The 12,191-nt window shown below is 37.2% G+C and overlaps 1 protein-coding gene across 3 annotated transcripts in view; it reads right to left on the bottom strand.

Moving 5' to 3' along the window:
• Positions 1-12,191, bottom strand: part of LOC116243230 (ATP-dependent translocase ABCB1-like) — a 43,376-nt gene that overhangs the window by 24,171 nt on the left and 7,014 nt on the right. For all 3 annotated transcript variants that reach the window (XM_090142862.1, XM_090142863.1, XM_090142864.1), the window contains 9 exons: positions 11,435-11,626; positions 10,923-11,094; positions 9,907-10,031; positions 6,554-6,725; positions 5,729-5,842; positions 4,946-5,056; positions 3,338-3,463; positions 2,945-3,148; positions 2,383-2,553 (listed from right to left, as the gene is read on the bottom strand). In XM_090142862.1, the coding sequence (XP_089998988.1) occupies positions 2,383-2,553; positions 2,945-3,148; positions 3,338-3,463; positions 4,946-5,056; positions 5,729-5,842; positions 6,554-6,725; positions 9,907-10,031; positions 10,923-11,094; positions 11,435-11,626 (1,387 nt within the window). The remainder of the gene's footprint in view (positions 1-2,382; positions 2,554-2,944; positions 3,149-3,337; positions 3,464-4,945; positions 5,057-5,728; positions 5,843-6,553; positions 6,726-9,906; positions 10,032-10,922; positions 11,095-11,434; positions 11,627-12,191) is intronic.

Genomic DNA, 12,191 nt, shown 5'->3' with positions numbered 1-12,191 from the left:
ATTTTAACTGAAAAGAATTTGCCATGGAAATGGTGTTCTAATTAAGATCAGAATTTTCAATTAAGAAATATTGAATTTCAGACTACCTCTCAGTTCTGAGGTAATCAAAAACAAAAAGGTAACAAATAAAATATTGCAAATATTTTATTTTAAATTGCAAAAAAAAAAAAATTATATAAAATTTAAAAAAATTGCAAAAATTTAATATAAAATACTGCAATATTTAATACAAAAACATATTTAATATGAATTAAAGTACTCTGGTTTTCCCTGCTGGACTATTACTTTTTAATCCTCTAAACATTAATATCAAAAGGGTTTTTTTTATTTGCTTGTTTTTTAATTGCTCATTCAGTATTATTCCAGGTTAGGTATCCAATTTTACTGAAAAAAAAAAAAAAAAAAAAGACAACCACTTAGTATGTTAGTAACAATTATATTTCAGAGCATTTCACACGTATTACAAATTTGTCACTTACAAAGTAATTTTAATTGCTCTTGGAACTGGTTGCCCAGAGAGGTGGTGGATGCCCCATCCCTGGACACAGTCGAGGTCAGGCTAGACAGGGCTCTGATCTAGCTGTAGGAGACCCTGCTCAATGCAGAGGAGTTGGACTAGATGACCTTTAAGGGTCCCTTTAACACAAACAATTCTGTGATTCTGTAAATTACACATTTGCTTTTTTGGAAATGCTAATCTGTCATTGTGCTTAAAATCATACTTCTATTACCATTCATTAATAATGAAAATAAATCCCATAAATATCTAGTTTGACATGGCAAAGATAGTTTTCCAGCACATTTTGACAGTGCGCTCTGAAATAAATTGGTATTAGTATCAGATAACTCAGCGAGTTAATCCAACCTTTATACAGTTCAGTGAAAACTGTTATGGATGGAATATTCTTGACAGAATTTCAACCTAAATCTGACATCTTGATAGTGTTACATGATTTAAGAACTGGAAATTACACCCATTTAAACCATCCTATAACAAATGGTATGCCTTTTCTTGGTAGTCTGAAGGCTTTGTTTCTTAAAAGGGTAAGAATCACATCAAAATGTAGAAGAAAATCAAGCTATTGACCTTAATCATTAAAAGCAGAATGCTCCATCCATGTAAATGGTAAATGAAGATGCAGTAGAGGCTGGGTAGAGTCTGTAGGGAAAAGTAGTCTATGTAGTAGTCTGATGTAAACCTTTTATAGAGGTATGTGTTCAGCACAGAAAGAGAGAAAAAAAGTAGGTAACAGGAGGACAAGTACATACTGGGCACACAACAGCTTGGCTTCCTCTTGCTTAACATTAGCAATTTCAGAGCTAGTCTAGTCGGAGCAAGCTTTTCCGGTATGTTCTGCCAGACACATCAACAGGGAGCGTCATCTCATCATATGACATTTTAAAGATAGGTTGGTGAGGTTAGAGGCTATGTAACTTGTTTAAACTAGCTGTATAAGTCTTACATTGCAGCAATCAGTTGGGATCCCATCAAATGTGTCTTAATCAGCAGTTCTCTGCCCTACTGTCCCTGGGATTCACTTTATAGAGCATGGTTTGGGGGAAAGATCGCTGAGCATGCCACATAGCTTCACAGAGCAGTGTGAATTATCAGATACTAGGACCAGTAGAAGAGCCTCAGTCACTGCAGCTAATGGCAGTTTGGTGTTCAAGCAGAAATTATCAGACTAAAAGATTTTTATAGATGAGAACTTGGATTCTGTTTTCTGATTCTCCCAGTCATGACCATGTAAAGCGAGGTACTGCTACAGAGGCAAAAGAGTATATGGAGAGGAAATACTTTCTGAAGATACTGCCCACAGATAAACTGTAGTCAGTACTGGAAATATTTATGCAATGTTGATAACTTGTGTTTGCTCAAAGGATGATAAGCAGAGATGTATAATGAGAGAGAAATGGAGTTTAAAAAAAAAAGTGATTGATATGTGATTAATTCAGCTTGAGGAATAGGTGGAACTACTTTGTAAACAGTTCACATGATTGTTTAGAACAGACAAGGATTGGCTATTTTTTTCAGTTCTCTAGGTATTTTAAAAGGTATGTTTAGACAGCCGTCAACAAAAACTACCACTCTTGAAAACCCAACTAACCAATTACTTTGCTATTAATAAGAACACAGCCCTTACGGATTCCTGGTTGGGAATACTAGTCTGCATTGAGCACTTCCAATGACTGAAGTTTTTTGGGGGAAAGCCTGCTGAAGTTCAGTCTGGCTCTTAACAGCATTGACTTAATTCCATGGGCACATACAAAGTGCTTCCAATTCCTTGAATGAGCAGATAATAGTTGCAAGTTCAGGTTTGTTTTAAACTTTTTAGGAATTACAATTTCTTGCAGCTCTTTAAATAAAAAAGCAATACAGACCTTGTCCAGCGCTGCCTGCACAATGGATTCACTCTCAGTATCCAAAGCTGATGTTGCCTCATCAAGCAGAAGAATTTTAGGATTGCGAACCAGAGCACGGGCAATTGCTATTCGCTGCTTCTGCCCTCCACTCATCTGTGCCCCTCTTTCTCCAACCACAGTTTCAAACTTCTGCAAGACAACCACGCACATTTCCACCAACACTCAGCGGCACGGTCCTTTCACAAGGAAAGGCAGTGTACAGAAAAGGCACATCAGTGTTAGTAGCCCCAGCAGCATCTTCTCCTTCCTCTAAAATACGGCATGTTAAGCACACGCTTAAATATACCTTCCTGTTTGTGTCCCTAGAACTCCCACAGTTTCCTAAATGCTCGTCCAGCCATCGTTTAATAATTTAAAATTTACATTATTCTCAAAAGTCGTGAGGAAGCTCTGCACAGCTCTGCATATTCACAGCTCCGGGAATAGGCTCCTCTGTTCAGGAGATGCCCTTCTGAGAAACTCTTTGCTAAGTGAGTAGGATGAAAAGCAATTGTTTCAGCAGGACAGCTGGCTTGCTTACCTTGGGGAGCTTCATGATGAAATCATAAGCATTAGCTTCCTTGGTAGCTTTTTCAATTTCTTCCATGGTGACATCCTCACGGCCATAACGAATATTTTCTGCAATAGTTGTAGCAAACAGCACGGGCTCCTGGTTCACCACACCAATAATCTCCCGCAGATATCTTACGTTCAGGCTCTTAAGATCCTGCCCGTCGATGGTAATCTAAAGCAGGGGAAGCAGACAAACACCATTTACTAGGTGTTTTTGTCAAGAACTCTCCCCAGCCCAAAGCCCATCTCTTTTAGGGGAGACTGGACCATGTCCTTTGAACAAGGGCAGCGAGACCAGAAGCTGACTTCTGCAGCTGTGCCGTTAGAACACAGAGCAGTCTGCTCTCTTGAAGAGTCTTACCGTGCCTTCCTTGGGGTCGTAAAATCTCTGGATGAGCTGAACAGTTGTACTTTTTCCACAGCCACTGCTACCAACCAGGGCCACTGTCTGGCCACATTTAATCTTGAGATTCAAGCCTTTCAGTATCTGTGCATGTAAGAAAGGTTGCCAGAAGCAAAAGAAGATGTAAAAACATCAGTATAAATTTGCAGAAACTTTAAAGACTCCAGTGAAACATCCTTCACATTTACAGAACTGAGCAGAGACATCCCTGTATTCTTCATTTTGAATCAGGCTCTATTCCCCTGATACATTATTAAACATATTTTTTGTGATTTTTCTCTCATTGTGGCATGTTTCTGTTCTATCAGTGACTATAATGCTGATACAGTTCTTATATGTCTGCAGTCATAACACTTGCCGTAATGTGGTGATTGCCTAGGTTTGAACAGGCTCACTCAACATTTAAAAATGGCAGCAGCCTCCCCCAGTAGAATTCTTAACTTTCCTACTATCAAGATATTAGAGCTAGCATTGGAGATGTTGAATTGTTTTGTAAAAGATCTGTGAAGTAGATAATGCCATGGAGTTAGAATGCTGATTATCTGGGAAATTTTGTAGGAGAGCTCTAGCAAGGAAAGGGAAAAACTGCATGTGAAACTGTGAAGGGAGGGACTTTGTAGTTTCACTGCAGATTGTGAAGATATTGTTCCTTATGCTGCTAACTTCAAAATGCAGTATTTCACATGTGTTATAAAAGTGAAGGCCTGCTTTCCATGCAGATGTACTTTCTCCCCCTTCACTACTCAGCCTCAGGGAGGTGATGAAGATGCCAACAGTCACAAAGAAAGAACTTTTCTTTCCCACTTACACTGCTGTTGGCCTATAGGAGCTTTTCTCTGTAGCTTTCTCTAAAAGAAGATTCTCTAAAAGAAGAAAGGTTTGTAAACTTCTGTGCAATGAGACAAAAGGAGACATTTTCTTGGATATTTCTGTTTCAGTTGTGAATGAAAAACAAGGATTTGTTTTTGTATATTTGCATTAAACTTCACATTATTTCATTACTAGTAACCCAGAAGGAAGCCAGTGTGAGGAAGTTCTAAACTTAAAAGGGAGCACTGATATTCCATGTAACACACTTGCCAAGATTCTTCCTGGCACATTACAGCAAAGCAAGCACTCTTCTATTTCAGTAATACTAAAATTTCTGAAAAGTTTCCATTTTGGTCAAGAATATTTTGAATTTTGAGATTCTAGTGACATGAAAATGAGTAAGTATGAATGGAGACAACCTCTTTTAAACCCTCAAGATATCTGAGAAATCAGTCTTTGTTTTAAAAGTTTTTACATGGAAATAAACTCATTACAGAGTGGGACATTTACAGGGAAGCTTGCTCTGGGAGTAAGATAAAAGTTAAGAGCCTGGTGCAAAACCTGAAGATGCAAATGGAAACACCTCAGCAATTTCAGCTTTGGGCCAAATGCTGTTCTCCACTGAAGTGAGAAGGATAAATTCTCTTCATGATATTTACTTGCATATAAGCTCGCAAGAAAAAAAGCGAATGTAAATTCTTTCTTACTAGAGGCAATTATCTTAAAGGAAATCTGTATAAATTCCATGCATTATACCTTAATATCTGGCCTAGCAGGATAACTGAAGTAAACATTTTGGAATTCCAAATTCCCCTTAATATTGTCCGGTTTATAGCCAGCATTGGACGAACTGTCAATTTGAGGTTCCTGTGCAGATAACACAGCAAGAGAAGAAAAAAAAGAAAGGAAAACACACATTTGATTCCTAACAACATTTTAGCATGATGCAAGGCTGTGGAATCTCTGAAGTTAATGTTACCATACATAAAGGCATACACAGAAAGCCTCACTGCAAACAGCAGACTGAAAATAACCACTTAATCAACTCATGAAGTTACCAGTCCAGGTGAATCTGCCAGTGACTTGGCAAATTACTTGTAAAATAGCACTGCTGTCAGTGTGGTTTGTTTGTACCAAAATGTCTGCAGTCCTTGCCGGCCACTCCAGTATGGACCAGAAGCCCTATAAATAACTGTTGTAGTTCAAAGTAATTATTTTCAGTCATGGGGCTCTTGTCACTGTTATCTCAGGTAGTTAATCGAGCATGAGTTAGCATGAATATAATTACTATTTCTTCTTTGAGTTTCTGAACCACCAAGTAAAACAGTAACAGGTAATAGTTCTCATCTTGCTCATTTACAAGCTCACATCCAAGTATTTAGACCCTTGTCCCACATACATAACTCTGTTAGGTAGAATTTTTAAATGTTATGACATTGTATGCACAGTTCTTTGGACTTGCTAATTTTTTATTCAAAAGCGAAGTCTGATGTTCGATCATTTTCAAATGGCAGTGTCATCCATGGCAAGGATACTTACATTGTCTATAATACTAAATATTGCATAGGCAGCTCCTCTTGCATTGGCAAATGCTTCCATACTTGGTGCAGCCTGTCCAACACTAAAAGCTCCAACTAATATAGAAAAAAAGACCTAAAAATAAAAATAAAAGCAAAAAAAAATAGACTTAATACACTATGCATCTGGTATTCATAGCTCTATTTAGACAGCTTAATTTATCTGAGAAGCTCTCTTCCAGCTGCTTTCTGCAGGATGTTAGTGCTCCTCAAAGTACCTGGTACCTGACTGTGATGGAGCTGATGAAATAACACAGATGTAAACTTGTTAGCAAACAGGCTGTGACAGAGGTTAGAACTTTAGCCATATTGTTGCATTCCAGCCTTTCCAAAAAAGGTCCACTCTGGTGTCAGTGAAGATAATGACTTCAGGTCAGTGAGCTGCAACTGAGCATTGAATTAGTTACAAAAGAAACAGTACTTGAAGCCTGCCTGGTCTTTCTCTCATGCTTGCCACCTCCTGGCACGGTCCTAGACTCCTGAATGTCAAACCTCAGTCCCCTAGCAAAGATCCGGTGAATACAAAAACAACAACTACTTGTTATTGATCCAGGCTGGCTTTTAACAAGGCACTTTGTGGTGAGTGATTTTTATGTTGCTATCAACTTGGGGAAATATATCCATTACATGTAGAGCTGTATTTTTATCCATTTTGTTAGCAGGGCTGAGAAACTGAAAAATGCAGTTTGGATAGCTAACATCAACCAGACTCAAAATTTAAGCACTTTTACACAGGATCAGCTCAGTGCTTTTCATAAACACTGTCCAGCTACCGGTAAATACTTACTGTAAAGACTTTTCCAATTGTATAGTCATCTGAGAGTACCAAGATGGTTCCATACCAGAAGGCCAGTGCATAGGATCCATATATCAAAAAGAAAGAAATACCCATGGAAATATTGGCTGAAATAGCTTTCTGGATACCAATACGTTTGGCATCTTCCAAATTTTTTTGATATCTGAAAGATAAAGCAGGAAAAAAGCAGAACATGCATGGAATTACTCTTCTTTCTTTCATTGTGTATACTCATAAAATCCCCAAAGTATACATCAAAGCTAAATGAAGTATTTTAGTAAACAGAAATCAAATCCTGAAAAGATCATGTTGTGAGTAGAGGAAAATGTACTGACTGCCCTTCACGCTATGGCAGATTGAGCTGATCAGCTAAAGCTGGACCAAGTCCTGGATGAGTGAAAATGGCTGGTAAGATGCTGAACAGTTGTCAACTTGTAAATTTGGAGTTTTCCAAATGCCAGAGAACATTTTTGATTTTACAAGGAAAATTGTTGTGTAAGCGTTGAAATATATCATAAAGAAAAGAGAGCTGGTGATATGAAGAAAATGGGATAATTTTCTGACAGTATCACTTTGGAGAATGTAAAGGAGATTATTGGGTTGGTGGTTGGATTTTTAAATGGACAGAGGGAATATACACAGTTTCACGTGTTTAACTGTGAAAGACTAACGTAAATACAGACAAAAGAATCAAATGGTAGCAGTAGCTGCATGACCCATATGCTCTTGGAGGTGATAGCTGGCAAGTCCATTTTAGAAATAATCACTGAAAAAATAAAAGGTGTTCTAATTTTTTATTTAGTTCAAGCTTATTCACTTTTTTTTTTTTTTTTTTTCATTTTGTTCTAATTAGTAAGCTGCAAAGATAAAGCTGGCTATAGATGAAAATGAAGAATTCCTGGTTGAATCAGTTACAATAATTACAACTGAACACACACACAAAATTGTCTGCAACAAAGGTTTTTCATCTCATGAGTCCTGGAAATTTAAAAGTATTGAGATTATAATTGCACAAGCAATAGACTCAAAATTGTAGTTCAGTCCCAACCTTCAGTAGAAACAAACACACAAACAAATCTACAAAATGCGAATGATGCCAAAAGCAGGATGACAGTGTGAGTCAGTGTGTTTCCATTATCACACTTGACCTTAAGGTGAAAACGGTAAGAAAGAAATGATGAAGAGGGAGTCTTGAGTCCAGAGTAATGAAAATACTGGCAAACCTAACAATGGCCCAGTTGTGAAGACTTCTCATTATGTTCAAATTGTGGACAAAGCCACAGGATTGAAGTACTGTTAGACAAATAGTGACCTGAGAAATTACAGGCTTGTGTATGGGCAAAAAAATATATATTAAGTGAGAAAAAAATAACTGCCAGAAAAAAGAATAAAATCATAAATAAATGAAAAATAAAGTAAAATTACAAAAAAATGGAATTTGTCATAGGCTTTGAAAGTGAAGAGTTAACCCAATTGCTTTTCTTTAAGACTGTCTTTCCCAGAGAGGGAAGACACAGTAAAACGAATCCATTGGGGCTTCATTAATGCCATCTAATGCCAATTTATTCTGGAGGCACTGGATAAATTATTCATTTAACAGTAGTTCTAAAACTGTGAAAGAATTGTAAGGTAAGGAATCGTTTGAAGGAAAACAGCAGTGTTCAGTGAGGAGATATTGTAGCCAAGGGAGTTAACAGCATGAACTCTTCTGTCAGACTTGGGATCTGTTGTTTCCATACTTTTTAATGACTTGGGCACGTAAGTAATGTTTATGATAAATGAAATTTCCTGTTGGTAGAAAAATGAGAGGGTGAGATCAATACAGATGATGAGTGAGAGGACAAAGGAATATCAGAATATCTTACAGAACTAGACACATGATGTTAGAAGAAAAGGTGACACATTTAAAGAATAGAGATGATCAGTGAAATGGAAAGCCTATATTGTGTGAGAAAATTAAAAGAAATTAATTCAGATGGGCTACTATAATGACACCTAAGAGTCTTTGTGATTTATTTCTACAAATAATACAGGAAAATAAAACTATGGGAAGCAACTACTAAAGCAAAAGTTCGGTGCTGGTACAGGAACAAACTAGTAGACAGGGGCTCTGTGGATGCTCTGATGGAAAGAGATGCCCAATCTTTGTTTAAGCAGTAGCATAGCCTCCCTGCAGCAACATAGCTAAGACTACTTGATTTCAGGGGGACCTCTTGTGCTTACTAGCAGGGGGAATAGATGGTGCAATTGTTTACTAAAGAAACAGACCCTGATCTCAGTAACTTGGGAGGTCCTTCCCACTTCTGGAAATACATACATCACATTCAGTGCCTCTCAGTATATTTTGTTTTCTTCTTGAATGCCACAGTTAATAGAAATGACCCTTTTTTCCCCAGCTGGTATGTTGTATATAAGATTTGCAGGACATGAAAAGGCCTACTCTCAGCTCTCTTAACAAGCTTTACAGAAGCATTAATGAAGACATACAGCACCATCAAGGTATTATTTTTTTTATTCCTCTTATTATTCTTCTCATTAGCAGCCATCATCCCAGGGATGAGATGAGTTTGAGATGTAGAATCTCAAGAACAAGATGGTCTGATTCGACAGAGCTAATTTCCAATTTATAAAGATCTTTCTCACTGCCATAGTTTCAGAATGCTTTGCAGTAATTTAGCATTTCACCATCACAACCTCTAGTATAGTGTTACGCTGATGGAAATGAGGGATGGAAATGAAGGATGCATGGCAGAAAGTACTTTAAGGACAAGTAGGAAAAAGATGAGAGGTGTAAGGGTGTGAACTGGGTGAAATGCTGAGGTGAACTGGAAAACAAGGCATAGACACCCAAAGGGCTTCCTTTTTGCTGACCAGGGAGCAGTGATAGAAGAACAAAGGGGATAAGCAAGCCAGGGAAGGGATGGTGTATGTTTTCAGTGGATGACACAAATGTTACTGAACTTTGCATTTGAAAAACTTCTGCCAACTGTGACAGTCACGATGGTTATCTTTAGATAAAAGATCAAAAAGAAGGCAAGCACGATGTTCCATGGTACAATATAAATAAATACACCTGCATGTCTTTGGTTTGTGCCCTTGGTTTGTGACCTTTGCATTATACTTGCCTTTTCATGTCACATATCTGTCCTTTTTTGCTTACAACTCTCGCTATAAGTATATGAAGCCTGAATAGCATATATTTTTAGGGAAAGGGAGTCCATCTCTGCATTATCTTATGAGGTTCTTTAAAAATGATGAAAAAGAAAACAAAAATTTCAGCAGCAAAGACAAAACCTTTTTAGATACCATTATAAACCAGCCAAATAAAGGGAATTTTTTCTCACCTTTCAGTTTCTTTTCTCTGTCCTCCAAATGCTACCACAGTTCGAACTGCTGCCAGAACTTCCTCTGCCACAGCTCCTGCTTTTGCATATGCAGTTAGCTCTTTGTTAGTGAATGTGGAAATCATCTGTGTAGAAGTAAAAAAGAACTAACTCTCCTGCTCAAAGAAAAACAGAATGTGCTCAAACTTTGTTCTGACATCCACGGATACTTAATTGTTTTGTACTGAATTTCCTTTCTACTTTATTATATTTATATAGACTTTTAAAAGATTGCCCATTTTAAATTTTCATTGAAGCTCTTAAGGGCAAGGCTGCCCAGTGTCACAGCAATTCAATTGCCAGGTCGACTACTAAACACACTGATGTCTCTTTGAAAGTTCTAGCCAAAAGCAGAAGCAGTTCTGTAGAATCCACTTCTCTCTCAGAGGGTTTTGCATTTACTTCTTGTGTACTATTTTCACTAAGTTATTGCAAGCTGAGCAGAAGGTAAAGAGAGGACTGGAGCAGGGTTCATGGTGTGCTGGCTGCCTGGCTGTGTCTGCCTGTGCCCATATGCTGACCCCAAAACCAATGTCCTCCTCACCTTAGCATCAGAGCCCACAGACAGCCGTTATCACAGAAACCTAATTTACTGCAGTTTCATACCAGAATTTACCTGAACTAACCTCAGTTGTGCAATCTTATCTCATCTGTATACTTGTTTATATTAGTTGCCATTACTTTGTTATTTTGGTGTAGTTGTCATGGAAATCCAGTGAAGAAGGGGAAGGTACAGATTATTTACCCTTTCATATGAGAATACATTATATTTATATAACTTTTATGGCAACAAATGCCCATGGCAGATGAACTGCACTTCCTCAGCTATACCATTATGTGAACCCATACAGCTTTCTGCATGTAGACAAGGTCACAGTTCCTTAGGAGCCAGATTACATTTATTCTTACAAATTCCAAGCAGGGCTATAGGAATTACAGCCTTGATTTTTTTAGTAAAATTCCCACTTTTTGCCTACCTTTGCCCAGAGAGCTGAGGAGAATCCCAAAACAGGGCTGAGTGCCAGGATCACAAGTGTTAATTTCCAGCCTTTTGTAAAACCAACTATAAATCCAGTGAAAAAAGTAGCCACTGCCTGAAAGAACATTGCTATTTTTTCTCCTATTCCTTCATTAATCTTGGAGATGTCACTGAAAAAACAAATGATATTCAAACAAATAAGGAAGTGTGGACACCATATAAATGAATTCTCTGGATACAGCACACTCTGGCAGTATTTCAGTATTTCTTAATGTTTCTAACATCTTCAGTTCAACATAGTTCCAATTTTGCAGCCACAGAGAGCATGGAGCAGCATTCTCCAACATCTCTGTTTCTCAGGATCTACCTAAACGAGTCCAGGATCTATCTACATGACAGTATGGCTTACAGAGGTGTTTCATAAGATAAAATAACATTGTTTGGAAGGAGATATTACAACTGATTTGCAATAGTTCAATACTCAGCAATTAACTGATATTTAATACTTACTCTACAATTCTTGTGTTCAGTTCACACACATCATTTACATCAAACCATCCAATCTCCTGTCTCATTACAGCATGAAAAAATTCTTGTCTGATTCTTTTTATTTGCCTGCCAGCAGCTAGTGTCCAAAAAGAAACCTGAATGTAGGCAGCAAAAAGAACACCAGCTCCTATTCCAGAATAATAATAAGCATATCTGAAAGAAAACAAAAAGATTTACATCTGAATTAACTCTGCTTCAAACAGGGCTCCAAGAGATAGCTTATATATTTATGTGTGCATTCAAAAAAAAAAAATGAAGACCATTACAAGTATCTGCCATTTTTCTTTCTTCAGCACAAGGAATATTTTTTAAGATCTTTCAAAATCAAATTTCAGCCTTTGTATTTTGCTACTTATCATACAAATTTCACAAACCAATACAAAGTTTTTAATTTAAAAATTAGTGGCTGGAAGTCCACGAAGACAGAGATTGTATAAAATAAGAAAATAAAGAATGTTTAAGTGATGTAAAACATAAACTGTTTGTGCAAGTAAAACAAAATAAGGCTCCATGCTTACCAAAAAAAAAAGATAAAAAAGAGGAAACAACTTCTATGCTTCTGTGTTAGAAACAACTGCCAAAGACATTCTAATCATTATTGCAATTAAACAAAATATATTTGAACTGAAAAATATTAGTGCATTAATGAGTGGCTTAAATATAAACGAGTGCTGAACATTGCTCTTAATTCTTGCTGCATAGTAGAGAAGCCACAAAA

This window comes from Phasianus colchicus, chromosome 6 (assembly GCF_987193195.1).
Source record: "Phasianus colchicus chromosome 6, bPhaCol1.hap1.1, whole genome shotgun sequence".
NCBI classification, from domain to species: Eukaryota; Metazoa; Chordata; class Aves; order Galliformes; family Phasianidae; genus Phasianus; species Phasianus colchicus.
The sequence above is the reverse complement of the archived record's forward strand: the minus strand, read 5'-3'. Positions and strand labels throughout refer to the sequence as shown.